The 24,277-nt window shown below is 39.0% G+C and overlaps 2 protein-coding genes and 3 non-coding genes across 5 annotated transcripts; 4 read left to right on the top strand and 1 right to left on the bottom strand.

The window, feature by feature from the left end:
• Nucleotides 1-4,993, bottom strand: CBG17159 (the record flags this gene model as incomplete). Its single annotated transcript, XM_045239347.1, has 11 exons — nucleotides 1-90; nucleotides 135-393; nucleotides 1,068-1,318; nucleotides 1,363-1,642; nucleotides 1,690-1,831; nucleotides 1,878-2,047; nucleotides 2,094-2,165; nucleotides 2,213-2,559; nucleotides 3,455-3,576; nucleotides 3,869-4,108; nucleotides 4,927-4,993. 11 exons carry the CDS (start codon nucleotides 4,991-4,993, stop codon nucleotides 1-3), a joined length of 2,040 nt encoding a protein of 679 aa, XP_045096145.1.
• Nucleotides 4,994-13,010: 8,017 nt separating this feature from the next.
• On the top strand, nucleotides 13,011-13,083 carry CBG29002. The gene has a single exon. It is a non-coding gene (tRNA).
• Nucleotides 13,084-13,873: 790 nt separating this feature from the next.
• On the top strand, nucleotides 13,874-13,946 carry CBG29077. Its single transcript has one exon. It is a non-coding gene (tRNA).
• Nucleotides 13,947-14,447: 501 nt separating this feature from the next.
• CBG28777 lies at nucleotides 14,448-14,520 on the top strand. Its single transcript has one exon. It is a non-coding gene (tRNA).
• A 2,349-nt stretch (nucleotides 14,521-16,869) lies between these two features.
• Cbr-unc-115 lies at nucleotides 16,870-23,732 on the top strand (the record flags this gene model as incomplete). Its single annotated transcript, XM_045239346.1, has 12 exons — nucleotides 16,870-16,879; nucleotides 17,327-17,419; nucleotides 18,813-19,058; nucleotides 19,217-19,437; nucleotides 20,341-20,484; nucleotides 20,644-20,872; nucleotides 20,920-21,029; nucleotides 21,711-21,952; nucleotides 22,005-22,102; nucleotides 22,257-22,463; nucleotides 23,385-23,530; nucleotides 23,607-23,732. The coding sequence occupies 12 exons, from the start codon at nucleotides 16,870-16,872 to the stop codon at nucleotides 23,730-23,732; spliced, it is 1,872 nt and encodes a 623-aa protein (XP_045096144.1).
• Between the last annotated feature and the right edge of the window lie 545 nt (nucleotides 23,733-24,277).

Raw genomic sequence — 24,277 nt, 5'->3', positions numbered from 1 at the left:
CTAGTCTTCCTCAAACTTCGCCATCTTTGCAGCACTTTCAGATGAGCATGGCTCATCATGGGATCTTTTCCAGTTCTTTCCTTGTTGGTTCTGAAACAGTGTATATCTATAACAAATTAAAAAAATTAACCCACCAAGAAATGTTCGAGCTCATCGAGCACCTTGCTCTTTTCGGAAGTTGAGAATACATTGCTGTTGCCACGTCGAGTGTTCAACTCATTCCAGAAGTTTTGCCCGATTTCTCTGAATTCTTTCTCGTAGTTTCTGACACCGGCCGCATGTTGGCTCTTCACGTCATCCAAGTAACAGTGCTTCAGGAAAGCAAACTGGATGTCCCAGAAATTGCGGAATCTGATGTTCTTTTTGGAGGTTTTCTCCTCGATTCTCACAATTCTGAAATAATATTGTTCAAGAATTAAATTTAATCAGAACGAAATAACTATTTTCCGTATTAGGACCGTTTAGGAATTACAATCCCTTTGAGACCTCGCTTTTTTAAAGCACATAATTCAGAGCGCACAAATATTTTGAGGTCATTGGTGGTACGAAGCAATTTTGAGGCACGAAATCCTCGATTCGGGGGATACGAAATACCTGAAAAAGGCAAATTTTGTACTTTCGAATTGTGGGCTTTGTACCCTTAAACCGCTTTGTACCTCGTTGTACCCCCGAATTGTTGTACCCTCCGAATTATGTTCCCGTTTTTAAATGTGATTTTTTAAAGATACGATCCATTTTACATTTTTTTGCTGAAAACCTAAGATACCCTGAAACAACGCACTAAACAATACTTGAATACTATCAAAATACTTTTCGAAACTGTCCAAAAATTTTTGATTATTCGAATACCGTAAACCCTGTATTAGATCTCCACACTGTCAAGTTTGAGCTTGATTATCTTGGTTCCCATGAATCAAAAAACTGTCAACTGTTAAAACGCTGGTGACATTATGATAAATAACTTATCAATTGAAACTTTCCCGATATCTACTGGAGGAACCGAGATAATTTAACTCAAAAAGTGTGTATAGAGTGGGCTTCTATTGACAGTATTATTATTAACTCACTCATAATGAAGCGGAAGATTCTGTGCACTGAGGAAGTTTCCTCCGAAAACGAGACTTTCTTTCTCGGTGTACACCATGTGAAGAGTTCCACTTGGAAGGAAGACGAGGTCCCCACCAGTCAGGTCGACTCTCTCGAAAGTCTTCAAGAACTCTGGATCCGACTGCCAAACTCTTTGGTTCAGAGTCTCAAGGCGCTTGTAGACTTCGAGGTTCTCATCGTTGTATGGTGCAACCCAGAAGGTTTTGGAACCCTAAAAATGGGAAATTCGCATATTTTGGTCTCTGGAAGGCATACCTGAAGGAGATAGTAGTACACAAAAGTGCCTCCAAAGTCGATGTGAAGATCAGTGAAAGCTTTGCGCATTGAAAGAATGAAGAACTTCTCATAGGTTGGAATCATCTCCAAGAGCTTTGTGAAATAATCTTTTTCAGCTCTGATTGCCTGCATGGTCATCCCTTTTTTCGATGGTTTCTGTTTTTCAATCTCTTTGAGACAAGAGTCAATTCTACGTTTCAACTCCAGAGTCATGCTCAATCCTTTGACAAACAGTGGAATAGACACTACAGCGCTCAGTCTACAAATAGAATATGTTTTGATTTTGGACTATAGTAATCTAGATACTTTTCGTTCTTGGAAGTCTCAAACTGAAGACAATTGTATCCCTCCGAACCGTCTGCTTTAATAGCTTTGATCAATTTGTGAAGGGTGATAGTGTCTCTAGTGTCAGTGGCAAGGTTCGGAACACTGAATGTTGGCGTTGGAACTGGAAATTGATTTTTTTCAAACCAGTCTAGCGACATTCCACTCACCTTCATGATCCTTGAGAATCTGTTCGATTGTATCAATAGTCATTCCTTTTGGGAGCTCGATTCCAAACTCTTCAATGTTCGCGTTTTTACAAATAACCACTTTTCCACTTCTCAGCTCCTCCCAGAAACTTTTGGTTCCATCGTCAATGAAGTAAGCGATTTCGGGCTTTCTGAAAAGTTATTTAGAAATTTTTTTCAATTAATGGATTTTCTCACTTGTCAGTGGGCTCTGCAAAATGTTTGAATCCTGGGAACGGCAAATGATGCTTGTTGACAATTTTCGGGTATCTGGAAATATCGAAATTTCATTCTACCTTCAAAAAAAGGTTTCTTACACTTTCGGAACCGGTCTGGCTGGTGCTGCTGGCTCCTCGTTTGGTGGCTCAGGGTTCTCGACAGGTGCTTCAATTTCAGCCTCAGCTGCGTCTTCAGCTTCAACTACGTTTTCAGCTTCAGCTGCGTTTTCGGCTTCAGCTGCATTTTCCAAAGCTTCAACTGGAACATTTACCGGACTGGCCTCCATGGAAGAACCTCCTTCCGGCGATGACAAGTCTGATCTAACTGCCGAATTGGCCCTATTACCTCGAACGTCCGCTTGCGATGTTGCCGCTATTTCCGGTTCTTTCGGTATGGCCGGATTTTGCACGCTCATGATAATTGAATTCCTAGCAGATGTGGTGACCTGGAAAAGAATTCAAATTTTTTGAGTTCCCAGTCTGTTGAGATATGAAAACTATAGCGAACAATAAGAGAAAAGGTGTCATGATCCCAGACGAAAAAAAGAAATGAAACCAAAATAAGGCTTATTACACTGACAACTTCTTCTGAGACAATGCTGTAATGCTCTGAACACAGATATAACTAGAGGAGGAGCATGATCAGACTTCGGAAAATTCTCGGAGCACCTTTAAGGTGGCTATGAAACAATTGAGCAGACCCAAAAACCCATTTGAGAAGCTAGTACTTACACTCACTACACAGTCACGAGCTTCCATCAACAACATGCAAAGCCTTGTACTCACAGCATAGAGTCTAAAGAACTAAAGTGCGCCGCACTAGTCGATCAACAGAGGAAACGGTTGCTATGATACAGACAAAGGCTTTTCTAGAGCCCTCATTGTGTGCATCCACTCTTTCAGCCGATGCTACTGGCGAGAATGCAGAGAAACGAGAGTGCAAGAAACGAAAAAAAAAATAGATTTTCAGCCAACTAGAGCTGCTGTGACACTTGCGCATAGTTCACACGATAGTGCAACAGGGACACAGAGAAACGAGAGTGAGCGGCGAGCCCTTTGGCTGAAAAAGTTGAGAAGCGTCGAGAAACAATGATGAGCTCACAGAAGCTGTCGTGCCAGAATGAGAGATTAAGGTGTGAAATCGAAGTTTTGAAAATATTCTTTGTGCACTCACAGTAGAGAATCGAAAGAAGCGAGAGTGAGCCGCACTAGTTGATCTGCCGATGAAACGGTTGCTATGATACAGCCAAAGCCCTTTCTAGACCCCTGCTCGTTTGAGTATGTGCTGGCGAGAGGGCATAGAAACTAGAGTGCGACAAGAGAGCGTGCGGATTTTCAGACAACTAGAGCTGTTGTGACGTTGTGGAAGCTTCTAGAATGCTTCCAGAAACAACTACTAGTGAGCGAAGCTGCCAAAAAGTGCAAGTAGGTTGTCTGTTGAAGAATAGGAATATTAGTTATGACTGTAATAGTTACAACACTGCTCAATCTGTAAAATCTAGTCGGGATCATTTAAGACTATTATGAAAAGTAAATGTCCTAAAACCTATCAGATGCACTTGTGCAAAGCCCTTAACCGCTATTCACCTTGCGATACCCTCAAATAGTTTTACCCCTTGATTTTCGTGCCCATAACAGCGAACATCCGACAAATATAATTCAGGCTAATCTCATGCCACAAGGCAATATAGTTGAGCAAATTAACGAAACGTCCATTACTCCGAAGTAACTCAAAACAGAAGCTCTGTCACTTACTACTGCCCGTGAGAGCTTCTATGCTGATATGAACAGTAGCTGGAAGCTGTGGGCGGAGTTGAGCTTTTCTTGTTAATAGAACACAGAGATACTGAAACTCACTGTTACTCTTGAAACTCATGAACAACACAAGGGCAGGAGCTGCTACTGGTGAGAGCAACACTTGCATATAGTTCACACGATAGTACGTGCGCGCATAGAAGGACACAGAGAAACGAGAGTGAGCTGCGAACCATTTGACTGAAAAAGTAGAGGAGCGAGGAGTCGTGAAGCAATAAACACACAGGAGCTTATAGGAGTCGTCGTGCCAGGGTATGAGATTAATGTGAAGAATCGGAGTTGTCGAGATAGTCTATGTGCACTCACAGTAGAGAGTCGAAAGAAGCTAGAGTGCGACGCACTAGTCGATCAAAAGATGAAACGTTTGATATAATACAGACAACTCATTTAGCCGACGGTGCTGGCGAGAGGGCAAAGAAACTAGAGTGCGAAGAGAGAGCTTTTCAGACAACTAAAGCTGCTATGACGTTGTGGAAGCTTCCCGGATGCTTCCAAAAAACTATGAATGTTACAGTCAAAATCCGGGAAAATGCTTTGTTATCAGAAAAAGTGAAATTGCATTCTAATCGAGTATTACTAATAGGGATAACAGTTCCAACTGTTATAGTCACCGCTCTATTTGTATGACGTCATAAAAATCATTTGAGCCTTCCCCGGAAAATCCTTTTTGGGCTGCGAGTTATGGGACAGTATCCTACACCCGAATGATGGATTTCGCACCACAAGACTGCCCCGTTGTACCCCTCAAACTGTTACACCCTCCAATTTATGTGCCCGTTCGGCCTGATGTCTTAAAAATATTATTTAGGCTCATGTAACGATAAAAAGCTAGATGATTGAGCCAATTCATGAAAGGTCTACTACTCTAGACTAGCTGGAAAACAGAAGGGCTCACTACTACCCGTGCGAGCTTCTATGCTGATATGAACAGTAGCTGGAAGCTATGGGGCGGAGTTGAGCTTTTCTTGTTAATAGAACACAGAGATAGTGAAACTCACTGTTGCTCTTGAAACTCATGAACAACACAAGGGCAGGAGCTGCTACTGGTGAGAACAACACTTGCATATAGTTCACACGACGGTACGTGCGCACTCAGACAGGGACGCAGAGAAACGAGAGTGAGCGGTGAGTGGTTTGGCTGAAAAAGTTGGGAAGCGAGGAGTCGTGAAACAATAAACAGCTCACAGGAGCTGTCGTGTCAGAGTGAGAGATTAAGGACTAGAATAGAATAAAGAGATGCTGAAACTCATACAAGTCATAAACAACACAAGGCAGGAGCTGCGGCTGTTGTGAGCAACACTTGCATATAGTCCACACGATATTATGTGAGCACTCATAAGAGGACACAGAGAAGTGAGGGTGAGCGGCGAGCCGTTTGGCTGAAAAAGTTGGGAAGCACGGAGTCATGAAACAAAAAAAATCGCGCACTCACAGTAGAGAACCTAAAGAAGTCTGAGTGCGCCGCACTAGCCGATCGTCCGATGAAACGGTTGCTATGATACAGACAAAGGCCTTTCTGGAACCCTGCTCGCGTGTATCCATCCATTCAGCCGGCGCTGGCGATAGTGTAAAGAAACGAGCGTGCGAGAAACAAGCAAACAGATTTTCAGACAAGTTGAGCAGGTGTGAACTTGTGAATATTTCCCGAAGACGTCCAGAGAGCTATGAATGTTACAGGTTCTTGTTACAAAAAAATCAGATAGTCTCCTAATCGGGTGTTTAGACTAGATACAGTAGTTCTAACTGTGATAGTCACAACACTACCGCTCTATTCGTGAAATATCATTGGAACCATTTGAGAATATTCTGAAAAATACTCAATTGGCTGTGAGTCACGGGATAGTAGCGTAAAAAAAAAAACAAGAGTCTTGACAAAAAAACAATTTTTAACATACTTGTAACGGGCCGGGCCGGGCCGGGCTTTTTCCGGAATTTCGGAGGCCCGGCCCGGCGGGCCTGTCATTTCACGAGTTTCGAAATTTTCAAAAAACACATAAGGGGGGACCCTTATGTGATGTTTTTCGACCAAAAAATTTTTTTCGAGTTTTTTCGATCTTTTTTGATCAGACATATATTGAGAGCTCAAAATTTGGCTCAAAAATACAGAATTTTTGACACAGAGCCTTCCGGGCCGGGCCCGGGCCTTGAAAATTTCCTCAGGCCCGGCCCGCATTTAGTTCACAGCACACGGATAGGAGGACACAAAGAAACGAGAATGTGCGGCGTGCCGTTGGGCTGAAAAAATTGGGGAGTGAAACAATAAACACATAGAAGCTTTCAGGAGCCGTCGTGCTAGAAAGTGAGTGTTTCAGGTGTAGAATTGAAATCGGCGGCAAGAGAAAACAGAGACACTCGACATCCCTTTGCTGAATTAATCGAAAAGGCGATTGACAATTGATTTGAAGGCAAGATTGTTCAGCAACTGCTGGTAAAAAGCTTTGAAAGTGGAAGAGGTTACCAACATTTGACATTTCAAGTGTGGACAGTAATCCTAAAAAAATTCTAATGAAGATCGTTCTCAAAATTTGGCGGCTTCTTTCACAAGTTTTCTTTTCCATAGGCATGGGTCAAGTGAAAACCAAAAAAAATTGTATATTCAAAAATTGAGTTTAGCAGTATTGACGCGAAAAAGAATACGTTGTTGTAGAATATCCCATCTATTTAAAACCAAAAAATATACTACAAAAAAGTCACATGCTTTTCAGCTATGGTGGGATTGCTCATAACAGGTGATAAAAAAAGAAATAGGAAAATATTATTTTATGTTGCTCACAATTGCAGGTCATCCGCAGGTTACGGTAGTTAGGAAATCAGAAACCTACAATTGCTACTTTGAAGCAGAAATTCTAATGAGAGGTGATAAATAGACAAATCGGAAATTGGTATTCTCTGTTTTTCACAATTGTTGGTTACACGTGGGTTACGGTAGTAATAAAAGCAGAAAACTCCGATTGATACTTTGAACGAGGAATTCTAATGACAGGTGATAAATAGGAAAGCAAAAATAATGGGTTTTCAGTGGTAGCTGTGATATTTTTAAATCGTAAAATGTTATGTGGGTTACGGTAGTTAAGAAATTTAATTTAATTTATTTAATTTATTTATTTCAACAAAGGAGAGAAAACCACTAATCAGAAACATACGATTTTATTTATGAATAAACGTCATATTTTAGAGAAAAAATGTCATAGTCTCCTTAACTTTCTAAGGGAGTTGCACCTTAAACGTTGACTTTGAGCCATCTCTTTTCTGTTTTTGTGACAGATATTGAAAATGATTAACTAACAAAAGGTTCATGATACCGAGAATATTTTGTCAGTCAACTTTTTTTTTATATCTTTCAAGAGCCGAGCGATTCGCTGAAAACTAATAGTCATGGTGCAACTCTAGAGATGTTACGGTGTTCCGTTTGTAGTATTTTACATCGAGAAATTGATGAAAGTTCTTAATTTTTGTGATTACGGTAATCACTGGAAAAGTCTGCGTTTCTATTTGTTTACTAAAAAACTTGAGTTTGTGAGAAGTAGCTGCAGTATTCATTCACAGTTCCTAACGCATTATTTTTAAAAATAAACACAACTGTAAATAATTTGAAAATATCGTTTTAGCCCTTTACATGCAACTAGGCATCACAAATTACACCAAACGGCGCATCTATAGAAATTCAACTACTCCAATCTAGCCTGAAAACTGTAGGGGTGCTACTCACCACTGCCAGTAAGAGCTTCTATGATGATATGAGCATTGGCCGGAAGCTCTTTCGCGGAATTGAGATTTTCTTGTTAATAGAACAGAGCTCATAATACTGTAACTCATAAACAACACAAGGGCGGGAGCTACGGCTGTTGTGAGCAACCCTTGCATATAGTTTACACGATATTATGTGAGCACTCATAAGAGGACACAGAGAAACGAGAATGAGCTGGGTGCCGTTTGGCTGAAAAAAGTGAGAAGCGAAGAGTCGGGAAACAACAAAAAAAATTTTTCGTTTAAGCTTTTTCTATGCTAATAGGAATCACACACTCGACAATAGCGTACTTCTACAGAGATGAAACTGTTTCAAACTAGCGAAACAACTAGTAAGTAATCTGTAACTACTGTTCATGCAAACCTGTAAGCTCGTGAGCATTTGCCGGAAGCTGTTGGGCTGAGTTGAGTGTTCTTTGATAATAGGGCACAGAGATACTGAAACGCATAAAACACATAATCAACACACGGGCGCTATATGCAGCTGTTGTGAGCAACACTTGCATATAGTCTACACGATAGTATGTGCGCACGCAAAGGAGGACACAGAGAAACGAGAATGAGCTGGGTGCCGTTTGGCTGGAAAAATTGGGAAGCGAAGAGTTGTGAAACAATAAGCACATAGATGTCTCTCTTTCGCTGAATCAATGTGAAAGGCGTTTAATGATTAAATACTTGCTGTGAATACAGTAAAGACGTAGTTCTAAATTTTTCGGATGCAATTAATCATCGAAAAGATTTATTTTGGCAACAGCTTTAAAATTTTTCAAAGACATATTACCAACAGCTGGAGTGTCAAGTGGACCGTAACTCAAAACTAAATATAATGAAGATCGTTCTCAAGAATTGGCGGCTTTTTTCACAAGTGTTACGACAGGCATGGGTCAAGTGGAAGCTAGCCAAAAAATTGTTGTATATTCCAAAGGAAGAGTTTTTAGAATATTGACGCGGAAAATTCGATTTTGTAAAATATTCCATTCATTGAAAGCTAAAAAACACCCAAAAAAAAGTCGCATGCTTCTCAGATATGGACCGATTGCACATGACAGGTGATAAACATAGAAATCGGAAATTAGTAGTTTCTGTTGTTCACAATTGCAAGTTGCATGTTGGTTACGGTAGTTAGGAAATTAGAAAACTCCAATTGCTATTTTGAGGTAGAAAAGAAATTCTAATGACAGGTGATAAACAACAAATCGAAAAATGTGATGTTAGTTGTAGTTGTGATATTTCCTTAATGATAGATCTTATTTCGGTTACGGTTAGTTTAGATAATCAGAAACATACAATTTATGATTTTTGAGAAAATTTCATAATCTTGAGAGAAAATATCATATTTTCGAGAGAAAATATCATAGTACCGATAACTCTCACACAGAGTTGCACCCTGAACGTTACCTTTAAGGCAGTTTTTCTCGGTTCTTGTGAAAGATATCAAAAAATTGTTCATTAAAAACATTAATCATAATATCACGATATTTTGTCAACTCTACGTTTTTTGATATCTTTCACGAACCAAGAACACTTTGCTAATAGTTGATTGTCATGGTCCAACTCAATTAGAGAGATTACGGTATTTGGTTTGCACTATTCCATTTTGAAAATGTAATGGTTTTTTGTTTCCAAAACTACAGTAATCACCTAACTTTCTGCTTTCTTATGAATTCAATGAGAAAATAAAGTTCATAACAAAAATAGCTACAGTATATTTTCTAATAAATATAAATAAATTCCCACAAAAAAAAAGGATTATGTCGCACTCTAGCCATAAACAAGCCTAGAAAAGTGAAGTCTGATGTTTTATTTATGATAGAGTAGTAAGCATAAAATAAAACTGAAATGCATAAAAAGATGAGAAAAGAGCAAAGGATAGATGGCTAAAAATAGAAATGTGAGCCAAGTGTGACAAGAAGCTTTTGTTTGGGGATGTAAATGAGAAAATCTTTAGAGGTTGTCTTATGAAAAGGAGAATTTCAAGATTAGAAGTCCATTACGAAAATTAGAACTACAAGATAATCTAGACTTAGGATGGAGAAGGGCAGACATTCGAACAATTTAGGAAATGAGAAAAAGGATTATGCATTATAAGAAATGTCAATTTCCTGCTGCGTAGGCAGGATATTCCCTTATTTATAAATCCAGGGGTACAGTATGCCGAGAACCAAAAGAGGAATTCACTCTATCCGAAATGTTTAGAAAGTAGTGGGAAACAGAAAGCTCCGTTGTTTACGGAAACAAAAGACTAGAGGTGATTTTGTTTAGAAAATGAAAGGGAAAACGAATCATGTCACGTATCCTGGTAACAGAAGACTCTTTATTCTTGGAAGGTGGCGTGCAAAAGCAAAAGAATACAATCCTAGCTGCTTGGATACTCAAAAAAAAACGCTAGAGTATAACTCATGCATGAAATAAATAGGGCGCGCGTGTGTTTTGAAAAGTGGTATGTGGAGTAAAAATGCTGGATAGAGCAAAAAAAGAAGCCCACACTGACCGTCACCTTTGAGCTCAGTTATCTCGACTCCTGTAAGGGAAAACGAGATAATTGATTATGAAGTTGACGAATTAGGTTACCGTTTATTAGAGAAGATACGATAACTATATTCGAGTCTCCTAGGCTCTAGAATAAGCTCTAAGAAAATAAATAAATATGACTCCTAAGAGCTGAAATAAGAGAAAAACGAAAAATGAGCTTGTGAGAGCTATCCAATTAAGGCACGCGCGGGGTGTTACAGGGCTACGGTACTTTAAAAAACGGCATGGGTTTTATTATTTTGAAAATTAAAGAAAATGAAACAAGCTTTAAATTGTGGTTAGGTACTGTATCTAAACTTGGCTGCAGTATACATAGAGTACTGTATTTTTGATTACTGTTTTTTTACTACTGTACCAAAATCGTGAGTTCTGTCAGAACTGAGTGTTTTGTCTGATATTTTGTAACGTTGAAAATTTTTACATTTTCGAGTACTGCTCTGTACAGTATCCAGTACGGTATCAAACGGAGCCAAGTACTGTATCGTAAAGTATTGAGTACGGTATCGTATAGTATAGTACCATACAGTATAAAATACGGTATCGTACAGTATCAAGTACAGTATCAAATACAGTATCGTACAGTATCAATTACATTATGCTCATAATAAAAAAAACGTCAGCATCAGCAGTTTTTTGATACTGTACTCATTGATGAGTTATGATGGGTTGCTGTAAAAAATCATTTTACTGTTGATACCTTCACTGGTACAATCAGACGGTTTCTTGGAAGTACAGTACTTCTACCACAGCATTATGCAGTGCACGTTTCTACCGAACTACTATACATTTTGACAAACAGCAGTGTCTCTAAACTTACAGTACCCTTCATTAGTTACAGTATTTCATTTCAATGGCAACTGCATATTCAAAAGAATTTCCAAACGTGCAAAACAGTTGAGAATAAACAACAGGCATTCAAAATACCGTATTTTCTCTTATCGAAGCCCACCCAAAGCTTTCACTTTGAGCTCAATTATCTCATTTTCAGTGAAAGATATCAAAAAATTGTCACCTGATAAAATATCACTGATATCATGATATAAAATTTATTAGTTGACAATTTGTTCGTATGTTCAATAGGAGTCAAGATAATTGAGCTTAAAGTTTAGAACTACCGTAACCCTACCACAGGTTCCAAACGATTACTCATTCAATCACACTCATTTACAAACAACACAGGGTCCCAGACAGGCAACAGAAAAGGGCGCATACATACAAATCACAATAAATTGTTTGGAGAGGTGGAAGAAAAAAGGAATGCAATACTGCGAAGAGGGAGATGGCGATCAGTGGCAGCGGAAGCGGTATAAACTGCTATAATCGGACAAATTATGTGGTGTTTGTTGGTTTGCATGGTAAATTGAAATATGACTAGAGTGGCTAAGCTACAGTAATCTGACAGACACCAAATATGTTCATGCCGTTGGTCACTCACCTTCTCGTACTTTGAAGGCAGTTACTTAGCAAAGACCACGATATATGTGTTATTATGACTGATGGTTTGAACTTGTCCTGGTTTCTCTGAAATAATAAGAAGTGAGAGGGGGCAATGATGGCAAAATAAATGATCTAATATGCAGAAAATTGCGTGTGAGAGAGGACAACCAAGAGGCCAAGTGAGCGACAGAGAGAGGAGAGAGAGACACACCGGCCAGAAGAAACAACAATAACAAGAAAGTTGAATGAAAGTGACAAAACGGAAGACGCAGAAAAGTGAGTCTCGATGAAATAGTGCATGCGCTAGCGGAGAGTGCATGCCGTCACTCTCTCCCTCCTCACAGCCTATTTTTCGGTCAGAGAGTCAACACAGGGGCCCAGGGCATTTGGGCACCAGCGGCTCCCAATTCTCTGTCATCTCTGGTGTCTCTAAGAAGCAAAAAATGGACAGCAGCGAGTAGGAAGAGAGGGGGGGGGGGGGGGAATAATTATGACACACATGAAAAAATTTTCCCCTTTTGCGCGTACAAGTAATGTTCTCACATACACAAGAGGGAGCAAGATAGTAAACAAGTGAGCAGCCGCCTCAAAAAATGGCTTGGAGTTGGGCAATTTGGAACTGATAAATGGGCAATTTGGAACTGATAATTTGCAATTTGGAACTGGAAAAGAAAAAGAGGAAAAGAAGAAGAAGAAGACAATTGGTCTGCCTTATCAGATTCTTTTCGGCAAGAAGACTACTAGCCAGAAGAATTTTCATTGAAGGGAAAAGAAGAACGTTGATAACAAAAGCAGAGATTGAAACACAGAATGTCTGGGTCACAGGCTGAAAAATCGCGGACTATAGATGAATGCAATGCAAATAGGTGTATGTCGGGGTGTTGGGCTGGATCAAATAAAATAAAAAAACGTGCGAAACGACATAAAAATTTGTTTTAGGTTGAACGATGAGGAGAACGAGAACGCAGATGAGATAAATTGGTGACAAGAAAATAAGAAAAAAGAAGAAGAATGACCGATCGGTTAACTCGAAACGGCATATACTGGTAACATATCTCGAGACAAAAGACACTGTTTCAATTATGGAGACCTATATGAGTGTCTAATGCATCTTGAAACGTCTTGCTATCCAATATTTACACTCCCCGCCTGTCGCGTTCTCTATTCACGTTTTGGAACTTTAAACTATTTCGGGCAAAAAACAAATTTCCTGCGCCTCGCCGTATTTTTGCGTATACTCACGTTGCATCATCACGATGGCAGCGAGGAGTGGAGATGGTTGAGCGCCGAAGAGAGAGAAAGAGGAGCGAAACATGGGTTGAGAGTGGGCGCCTTGTGTTGGCGCTACACACTAGAAGGTGCATGTGGCCGCGTGGCGCAATGGATAACGCGTCTGCCTACGGAGCAGAAGATTGTAGGTTCGAATCCTGCCGTGGTCGAAATCTTTTTTATTTTATTTTTTGAAGAACTGTTTCCAAACTTTCCGGATTTCAGTTAATTTTTTGAGAATTTCAGTTAATTTCTGGAAGATTTCAATCAATTTTTCAAGAATTTCAGTCAAATTTCAGAGGATTTCAGTTGAATTTGTTTGAATATTTCCGTCAAATCTTTCAGAATTTCAGTTGAATTTTTCAGGAATTCAGGTACAGTTTTGAGCATTTCAATCAATTTTCTAAATATTTCAGTCAATTTTTGGGAATTACAATCAATATTTTGAGTATTTAAGTCAAATTTTTCAGGATTCCAGACAATTTTTCAGGGATTTCAATCAATTTGTTGAGGATTTCAATTGAGTTTTTGAGGATATCAAGCTTTTGAAGATTTCAGTCAATTTTTTGAGGATAAGGATTTCGATCGAGTTTTTGAGGATTTCAGTTAAATTTCTCAGGATATCAAGCTTTAAAAGATTCAGTATTTCGAATTATTTCAGTTCAAATTGATGAATATACTTTTGGAGATCTTTGACTGAAAAGGCCGTTGAAGTTTATTTATTTTTTTTGAAAAAAATTGCGGAAATTCTAGATTACTGTAGGTCGCACAGTTCGAACCAAATACAAAATGTGCAGTTTGTCAAAAAATGCAATTAAAATTTTGGTTTACATTTAGGTACGCCGATGCACTAGAAGAAAACTGAGAGAAATTTGAAGTATGCAGACGGGGGCGCCGGGAGGTTGGAGGAGAGAAAATGCGATGGCTTTATCATCACCTCTCATGCAAGTGAGTGCATGTGGCCGCGTGGCGCAATGGATAACGCGTCTGCCTACGGAGCAGAAGATTGTAGGTTCGAATCCTGCCGTGGTCGAAATTTTTGGAATTTTTTTTCAGAATTTCCAGATTATTTGAAATCAAAAATACCATATCGTTCGACTTTTTTTCATTTTTTTAATTAAAAAATTGTAAAAATAAGAGTATAATGTAGTAAAACGGGATTATTGGATTACATGTTTTTGAGCATGGATACCAATTTTTTATCTCTTGTAGAGCTGCAAATTGAAAGAAAGTCAATACCGAGTTTCCTGAAAGTTTCAATTTTCTGGAAAATGGAAAAAGTGGTTGTGTTTAAGATAATGGATCTTTTACCCCAGCTTTTCCGGGATTTGTTGTTTCTTGGTCTACAGTAAACTCTTTGAATGTTTCAAATTTCGAACTTCCGTTTTCTTTTTTCTTTTCTTCTTTCTTCTGTCTTCTCTCTGTCAATCAGAATTTTACAGCAGTTGCGCCATTCTATGCATTTTTTCTTCTCAATTCACTCGAGGCATCTTCACTAGCTTGTCTAGCATGTCGGATCTAGTAGGAGACGTGTGGCCGCGTGGCGCAATGGATAACGCGTCTGCCTACGGAGCAGAAGATTGTAGGTTCGAATCCTGCCGTGGTCGAAACTTTTTGAATTATTTTTTGGATTTTTTTCATCAGAGAATTTCAAATACATATATTTTTGAAGAAAATTAATGTAATGTTCAAAATTATGTTTTGTGAATTTCATATAAATGTTTAAAAAATGTAAAATTTAAGATAACTGTAGCTGGAATCATTCGAAACTGATCCAAAATTGGAATTCTGTCATTAAATGGAAATGGAACTTTTGGTTCAAATCCTGCCATGGTCGAAATTTTTTTGATTTGAAATTCAATATTTTCTTGTTTCTGGGATTGCCTCATTAGCCAACCCTTATGTTATGGGCCCTCTGTGGTTGGTAGAAAAAAGAGGCGGAAACCCCCAAGACTTGTTATCTGCTGCCAAAATGTTACACATCTCAGGCTCCTTCCAACTGCTGTCATTTTTCACACCCTTTGAAGTTTAATTGGCCATATGTCACACTTCAGAGAACGCTATGGTCAGCGTTTTAAAGCCGAAGCTCATCGGTTCAAAATTTGAATATCAAATCCTCGATTGGCATGAGTAAAATTTGGTATATTTCCTTGTTCAAATGCTGTATAGTGTGTTTTCACGGAAACCTGTGTATACTACTCTCATTCATATCAATTCTCGCTACGGAGAGAGAAGAATAACAACAAACACAGGTCAATTTTCAAGTGAAAACGTTTGTGAAACGGAAATGTATATTATCCCTGGCCATCCCGCGATTTTCCATCATTCTGCATTGGTACACAAATTGAGATTGAGTGGAGATTGAATACAAACGGAACTGTTCTTTTTTGAACGAGAAAAAGTCTTTTCAGGAAAGATATAGAAGTTTCGTGAGATGTTATTCAGATGTGCTTGTTTTTGCTCCTCGGGACCTGTTTATTAGCTGAAATAATGTAACATCTCGTCCCACACATTGCTGCTCTCCGCCTGTTTTTGGCCTGATGTTCCTTTTGACACATCTGAAATACATTGTCTGTGAAGATGTGCTGCTTTTTCCCCGGGTTCCTATTTTGTATTTTTTTGTATGAAAGGAAAACGTTTGTCAACTTTAACCGTTGTTATAGGTAAGGTTCTGGAATTTCGATTTTCAGCATAAAGTTTAAAATTTTGCTGGGAATTCGAGTGAGAGGAATTTTGCAAGGAAATTTAACTTAGCTTGATTTTCAAACTCACCGTATTTGCTCGAATAGAAATTAACGCTACTGTTGCACTTTGGGCTCAATTATCTCAGTTTCTATGAGAAATATCAAAAAGTTGTCAATTAATAAATTATTTATCCATCTATCAGCAATATTTTATTAGTTGACAGATTTTTGATATTTCTCATAGGAACAGAGATATTTGAGCTCAAAGTTCACGTATGGTTTTTAAAATGTGAACAAATACGGTTAATGCGGTTTTCTATGAGTGTAAAAGATTCTTGGGTTTCTGTAGATTACTGTAGGCTTAGCTCTCAGCCTTATCGTCTAGATATCTAAAACTGGAAATCTCGAATTACCGTAATCCCATTAATTTCCTCTGAACTTGACTAACGCAAGTTCTGGGGTTTTTTTTAATGATTTCAAATTTACAATTTCTGAAAAATGTCAAAAGCAAATTCCCTAAGATTTTCATAACACCTAAGATACCCGAATTTTATAGAGAAAAAACTATCCATGTTTTTTTTTCCATTCTCATTTCCCAAATCTCTCAAAGTCTAACAGTAAGATGTCGGTTCCCATTCCAAAACTCTCATCTAATCAACTCAATTTGGTTTCAAGACATTGGGGTCCCAGTGTCCTCCTCCTCTCTATTCTTTTCATTCCTCCTTTTTCGCATTTCCTCTTCCTCTGTCCTCCTTCTCTTGTTTCCCGTTGGCATTGGTAGTGGCAAGAGAAGAAAGAAAGATAGAAAACAGGGTGGAAGAGGAAAAGAGACGGCCGGAATGGCTTTATCGTGAATTGGAGGGGGGACACAAAAAGAAAGAGAAAGAGCGTTTGCTGTGTTGCGCGGGGCGTCGGGGCCGCAGCTGGGCCCCGCATTTATCGATCGCGTGCCCCCTATCGCGTGTCTCCTCGTCCTCTCTTTGCTGCCTTCCTCGCTTTCCGAATGGCGTCGGAAAAGTGTGGCGATGTCTGCGTCTCCTCGTTCTCGTGTCCCCCGCTCCTCTCTCCTCTCTCGCCTCATGCAGTAGTGCTGGGGTAGGCGGACAGCTCTACTTTAGACCTCTCTCCGCTATTCTATACCACCACTATTCGCAAGCACTGCGCGTCGTCTCCTCCTTGCCATGGGTTCGTTTTTTTTCCGTTCAGGGTCCACCTTGATAAACAATCTAAACAATTAGGTTCGAGTTATATTAGGCTCGTCTTGATTAGATTATGACTAAAAGTAAGGTAATTGATAACGAAACCCTTGCAAAACATATTACCACCATCTTTGCTTTCTGTTGATCTACCAGTGATTCTAAATTCTGAAAAACCCAATCCAGAAACTCCCATAATCCTTTTTTCATGAATAAAACCCAATATTCCTAGAAAAAACCCTAACTTTAGCTTTTATAACTTGTAACAGAAAAGAGACAATGCAACAAACTGCAACATACACACAAAAGCGAGAAGAGGGCGCCCCTCTTTGTTGTCTGCTTTCGAATTCTAGTCGACAATTTTGGCAACTTTTCATCTTTTTTGTCCTTTTTCCTCTTTCCGCAATAAATAAATCAAGATTGACAGTTTTTCTTTGATTGATTTGCCATTTAGTTGAAGATTTAGAGAAGACAGAAGAAACAAACAAAAAAAAGAAAGATTATTTCCCCTTCTTATCAAACTTTATTTTCAGGCAAAAAATGCGATATATGTCGCAAAAAGTGCTCAGGAGACGCCTACAAAGCGAATGACAAGTTCTATCACACCAGCTGCTTTAAGTGCAAAAGTGAGTTATTTCCAATGAAGTGCTAGTGTTGTATTTGTGTTTCAAAATGTTTGCCTGATTCTTTGAGGGGGAGGCAGCACCAAAATTTGTTCCAGTGTGTTTATTACATAATACAAACGAGACTCTCTCCCTCTCTCCGTGTTATCTCAATTCGTTTTTGTTTGAACAGTGTGAGCATATATCATCTATTGCTAATACCTTCTCAAAATTCCTGGCATTGGTGTTCCAAATTAAAAAGAATTTTCAAAAATTGTCAATTCAATTACACACATATTGTTCTTGTCCACAAGATCCCCGGGAGACACACTGGCCTTCATTTAATGACCTCGTTTACAGAATAGTGTTTCCTCCCGAGAAAACGGAGGGGGGGGGGGGAAGAACGTTTCGTAATCTAGGAAGAGGAAAGCAAGAAGTTTTGGTCCTCTCATTCATCTTAGACATTTTAGGATTATAGTGTTATATGAGCACAACGCACACACGGAATTCTACGTCATCGCTTGACTGAGCTTATGCTCAATCCAGCGATGCTCAATCAAGTGAGAGGGACCTTTTAGACATTTTTGCCCTTTTTTTGTTGTTTCAAGCAACTCCGACCTTTTGCAAAACGGCATTTTATCGCACTGTTTACCCCGAATTTCGATTTGTCTCTCCCTCTTTCTTTGTAAATATTTACCGCAGTCACAGCACACTTGAACTTGATGAGGTGTAACAAAAAATCTTATTTCATTTCAAAAATAAATTTCGTGGGATGGAGAAGAAACGAACAAACTTCAAATTTAAAAATTATACAAAAACATAGTTTTTCAGTTTTTTAAATTATTTTGACCATTATCAGGACCCTGGAGCTCGGCTGCCGAAGTTCCGATGACGTCGAAAATTTTGGAGCGAGTAAAACAGACCTAGGTTGAAAATGTTGCGTTCATAGAACTTTTTGGAAAGTCCTAGTTTTTCAGGTATTTGTCGATTTCTGAGAGACACCTTTTCAAGTACTGAAAACATGAAAAAACATGTGTTTTTTAGAAATCAGCGAATAGGTTTATTTCGCATACTCCAATGTTTTGAAAGTGATTGAAAACTTGACAATCGAGCTTCAGACTCTCAAAAATGGCTAAAATTGCCAACAATCGGCGCATAACTCGGAAGGTACAGCGATCCGGGGATTCAAAGAGGTTCAAAGTGATTTAGGGGTGCAAAATTTACATTTCGGGGGTACAAAACTTGTAGTTTTTCAGGTATGTTATACCGAGATTGAGGATTTTGTATTCCTAAAATAGTTTGTACCCCAATGACCCTAAAATTGTTGTACCCTGTTATATTTGCCCAAAAAATCAAATAAAAAAGTATTTGTTTTTTTTTTAATTTTGAGTTTAAAAATTCAATCAATTTTTTTTAGAATGTGGTCGGGATCTAGCCGAATCGGGCTACTACACAACAACAGAACACGCGTTGCTGTGTCCCGAAGACTTTTTGGACGCTTCCAAGGAGCTTAAAGTCAAAACTTCTTCACAACAGCACGTCTCGTCCTCGAGTGCGACACCCAAGTCTCCGGAGAGATCAAATGGTACAACGGACGTGTCGTCGGCGACTGGAGCTGCGAATGCCACACTGCAGCAAATCTCGCCGCTTGGATCTCCAACAAGTAAGAGCTATTCTCGGGGCGTTTTGATGGGTATGAAGGGGGGCAAGGGCGCACACACATCCCGCAGCAACCACAAAATGAAATTTGAGATGTTCTCATGTATCAAACAACGCATCGTCATGATAATAATAATATATTCATCTCTTTCTCTCTTGCAGCATGTGCCGCTTGCGATCAGGCTCTTCACACGGGTCAAGTACTTCTCGCGCTCGGTTTGTCGTGGCACGTGTACTGTTTCAAATGCAGCGAATGCTCGGCAGTTCTTCATGGCGAGTACATGTCACACGAGGGAAAACCGTTGTGTCTCAGAGACTACAATGAGAAATTTGGTGTCAAGTGTTACGAGTGTCAGAAGTTTATTGCGGGAAAGGTGTTGCAGGTACGAGTTGAATAATCTTGAAAAGTGGATGGAGTCCTGGGAAAATGAAGATATGAGGATTTTTAGCAAACTAGGAAGATACTGAAAATCGATTCATTGTAAAAATTCAAAAAAAAATTTGACAACTGATAAATTATTTATCATAATATTGATCATTTTTCAGTAATTGACAAATTTTTATATCTTCCACAAAAATTGAGATAATCAAGTTTAACGTTAACCATTTAGGTGGGCTCAAATATGTTCAAAATGGCCTTTTCAGATTTTTTCGAAATGTCAAAAATACCGTATTGCAAAATTTTAAAATTGCGGAATTTCGAAACTTCGAAATCTCGGGATATTCCGATAAGGAAAAGTTCGGAATTTTGGATTTTCTGAATATTCCGATTCTAAAATTCTCAGAATTTTGTGAAATTTAAATTTTAAAGTGTTTGAAATGACATAAATTGGTTTGAGTTTCATAAAAAATAGAAATCAAAAGTTTTGGGCGCCTTGAGCATTTTCACTTATTCAGTGACCAGGACTGAAGTATATTAAAAGACAATTTATAGTTCTGGATTTTATTGAGTTCAGGTATTTTCTTGAAATTGAAATATTACGTTTCTAGAATTTTAAACATCGTAAATTCAATTCTCAGTTTAACAATTTTAATTCAGGCGTTTTTAGCTTTTTACTACCCTCAGGGGGCTTATTCTAGTCTTCGTAGTCTTTTTACAAGCAACTTTTGCAAGAAATCGATTTCCTAATCCTCCACTAATCTTTTGAAACCAGACATTTGTTATTCTTCATTTTACGATACAAAAAAACTAATCCTTGATATGACCTTCCCAGTCGTATTCATTCCATCCCATTCCATTCACTCAATCTCAATCCTCCTTCTCTATTTCAATTCATTCATTACAGGCTGGTGGCTACAAATTCCATCCTACTTGCGCGCGTTGTTCACGATGCGGTCGAAACTTTGGTGACGGTGAAGAGATGTATATGCAAGGCGACGAGATCTGGCATCCGTCTTGTGAGCACTCGCGGACCACTGAAAATATTGCGGTATGCAATTTCATTTTGTTTTTACTAACGGACGGCAAGGAATAGTATCCGATTTCATTTGCAACTTTCCGACGTCTTGAGAAAAGAAAGGGGAAAAAATTATAATAATAGAAGAACACAAGTCAATATTGACATGCAACCAACTTACAACATTTTCAGACAACTGGCCGTGCTGCAACTCTTACAAGAAATGAGCCAAAATACCAGTCTGCCTTTGGACAGCATCAGGCTTACATGTACTTGTTGCCAGAAGTGGAACAAACCTACCTGAGACATCCAGTCATGAATGCCAAGGAGCCAAATGCACCACAGTTCCATGTACCGCAGGGACCAATCAAGATTCGCAAGTCGAGACTGTCAATGCTCAAAACTGGAATGCAACGACTCAGTGAGTTTTGTTTTATGGGGCGATTTAGAGAAATTGAATACTTTCAGCCGAGGACTTGGAGAAGAACATCCCAAGACCAAAGTCGCCACATATGGACAATGAGGAGCCAATTGAGTTGGCTCACTATCCAGCAGCGCAAGTGCCTGACCCAGATAAGGTGAGCAAATGCTCCAAGCAGTGGAGTCTGCCGATCCTCTACCGAAAAATCTGAAAACTAGTCCGAATAGGAGAAGTTGGAGCTATTCAAATTATTTAAATCGGAATTAGGAATAGTGTTATAAGTCCGGAAGGAAAACTTGAAAAATCCAAGAGAGCTGAGGAGTAGCTGGAGCAAAGCCAGGATGTCTAAAACTCTTTCGAAAATTAATTGCAAGGGCTTTTGAGTCTCCTAACAATCTATTATCCCCGAATGGGGTATTTTTATGGAGCTTAGAAAAGGTAACCCATTTCCTACAGTCCGCATATGTGTTTTTGGAAAAATGTGATTTGTATTTTGAGCTTCTTATTGTCATTTATATCCAGTTTTAATGCCAAAATTTGGGCGTTTTGGATTTTTAGAGTATTCCGTTTGGAAAATTACGGAATTCCACTTTCCCTATCACAAAATCGCAAAAAATGATCAAAAAAGTTAATTTTGCACAAGACCCGCAGTTTTTCGGTCGGGCCTCTGATACCGTAGTCCAAAAAGATCTTGTTCCGAAAGAAAATTTAGAAATACTCCAACCGGAACTTAATTCCAACATAAACCTTCAGAAATATTCAGGTCGGAACTTTCAGAATTCGGAACTCCGTCCCAAACTTCAGTCGTTTTTCGGTTCTAAAAGATTTCTTTTTTCAGCTCCCAGCCATCGAGCGAGAGGACTTCCCTGCTCCACCATACCCGTACGCAGTCGAAGAGCTCAAGCGAAGACTTTCCACATCTTCCATCGAGAACGAGATCTCCGACGACGAGTATTCAGAGAGTGACAAGGTTGACGAGGACAAACTGCGGAAGACTGTCGAAACTCTGGAGAAGTACAATGACTCTTCAATCGCTCACGTCATCAGGCAAAACATTGAAGACAGTCACAAAAAGCAGAGGTTCGTTTTGGCTTATTAGATAATTATTATATTCATTGGCTCTTGTTTGCAGACTGCCACTTCATTGGGATCCGAGAAACGCAAGCCGAACCCCATCTGGCAAGAAAATGCCACATCTCAAATTCCGTTACGATGTGCCAATTAATGCATGTACGTTTCTGGGAATCCTTCTTTTTATGGGGTCCTCTTGCTTTCTAATTGAGTCAGTAGAGAAGGCTGGTCCGGAAAACAAAGTACACACTTGTCGTGTCGTCTTCAAGTGCAAAAACTTATTCTCTTCCCTCTATTTCGGTCTTTTTTTCAGCGCCATCTCGTCATCTCAATCGTCCACGACCATGGGTCATTTGGCAAGGCGGCGAAAAGGACCACGGCAACAACACGCTTCCGTGCTTCCACATTCCGGAAGATCAGAGCAGAGCCAACACGCTGCGAGCGGCCACACTTCCGATTGAGTTCGCCAACATGTCGCTGGACAACTTGGACACCACAATCAGCAGTCACTATTCGGATCGTACGTGAAAGGGAGAGGGGGAATGATAGTGAAAAAAAGAACTTTTGAAAAAAGGGAGGATTTGACACCGAAATGTTAATAACGTGAAAGCTCCGATTAATTGTACTCTGAAAATAATATGAGAAGAAAGATATTTTTGAAAAAGGATTCAACAAATCAAAAGCATTTTGATCAGATTCACAAACTGAGAACTATATAACGTTTTGTGAAAAAAATTGACGCTCACATTTTGATACCGTTGTGTTTACCTGTATTGGTGCACTTTAAAAACCTTATTTTGTGAGCTGAATTACAAAAAATCCATTTTCGCGGCTTACCAAAATTTCAAAATACTCAAATTAATCAAACACACGTAATTTTCAGTATGGAGAGGAATGAAAAAAAAATATACCGGATTTTTTGGGGTGAATAACATGAAACGTGCAATGAATAGGATATTTATGGCCTTGTTTAGGTTTTCGGTGTTATATTTTGGTGACAATGACAAAAATAAGTGGTTTGTAATAGCTAAATCAAAGAGACCTATTAGAAATCAAGAATAGATTTTATTTTTGAGTGTATCTCAGAACTGAGCCAAAAAAACATCCTAAAAACCGAAATAATTCCATACAAATTTCCATTTTTTTAAAATATATGTCTCAAACGCCAGTCTCATAAAGATCATCATTTGTGGCTTACTTTTATGACCACGTAGCTTTGTCGGTAGCTACTCCACATTCATAAAGTTTTGCCCTTGAGTTTGATTTCTCGAAATTTTCTCATATGTAAAAATTGACAAATCATTCAAAGGGTAAAAAAATTTTAGAGTGGCTGGGGTCTAAATCTTAAAAGTTGAAGAATAAAATCAGCTTGGTCCCACCACTGAATAGGGAATAATACTTGAATAATGTATGAAACATATCAACATAATCAATTTTCCAGATTCCATCACCGAATCCGGAACCGCTGGAGGTCCTCGATCTGCTGGTGGAGCTGCTCTTCGCTCTTCACTCCCCGACATGAGCAAGCCGGCCAAGCAATACGACCTACTCATTCTCCAAACAACCAACTCCAACCTTCCGGAAGACGTTGACAGGTGAGAAATTACCTTTCGATTGAATATGCATCTGACGTTTAGCTTGACATGACTCCCTTTTTTTGCAGACAACATTTGGAACGACATCTGCCACGCGATCATTCGAGGATATCTTCAAGATGTCCTTAATTGAATTCTACAAGTTGCCCGAGTGGAAGAGGATCAATTTGAAGCGAAAGCACAAACTTTTCTAACTCTTGTTTCATTTTGAAACCTCTCTAGGTTGAAATTTGTTTTCTTCTTCATCACTCAACTTCTCCTATACTCTCTTTTTCTCTCCTTCTACTGCCCCATCTCTTTAAAAATCTCTTCTTCTTTCTCATCCGTACACCAAAGTTGCTCCTGTTCTGCGCATAATTTCGGGGGCACTCCGCAGTGCATTCTTCTTCTTTTTCTCAGAAGACATCCTAAAAATTTGCATTCACATCGTCCCACTTTATGTACTGATTCTGAATGAACTCAGACAACGGCACATTTTCACTAGTCTGTCATACTTTTTTGTAAAAAAAGAATATTGTTCCCCAATTTGCCCCAAACAAAAAAAATCTTCTCAAAATATCTTTCGGGATATAGCTTGTCAGCTTTTATTGCCGCTTTTAAAGTAGTCATGATTGGTCTTTTTTTTTCTTTATCAAGTTCATTTTTTCTTCATTCTTCTACGCGGAATCTCGGTTTTTCTCTCTCTCTCTCTCTTACAGTTTTTCGTTTCTCAGAAAAAAGGTTGGCATTTTGCATGCAT

This window comes from Caenorhabditis briggsae (assembly GCF_000004555.2).
Source record: "Caenorhabditis briggsae complete genome, chrX, whole genome shotgun sequence".
Classification (NCBI taxonomy): domain Eukaryota; kingdom Metazoa; phylum Nematoda; class Chromadorea; order Rhabditida; family Rhabditidae; genus Caenorhabditis; species Caenorhabditis briggsae.
This window is presented reverse-complemented; position numbering and strand designations above follow the sequence as displayed.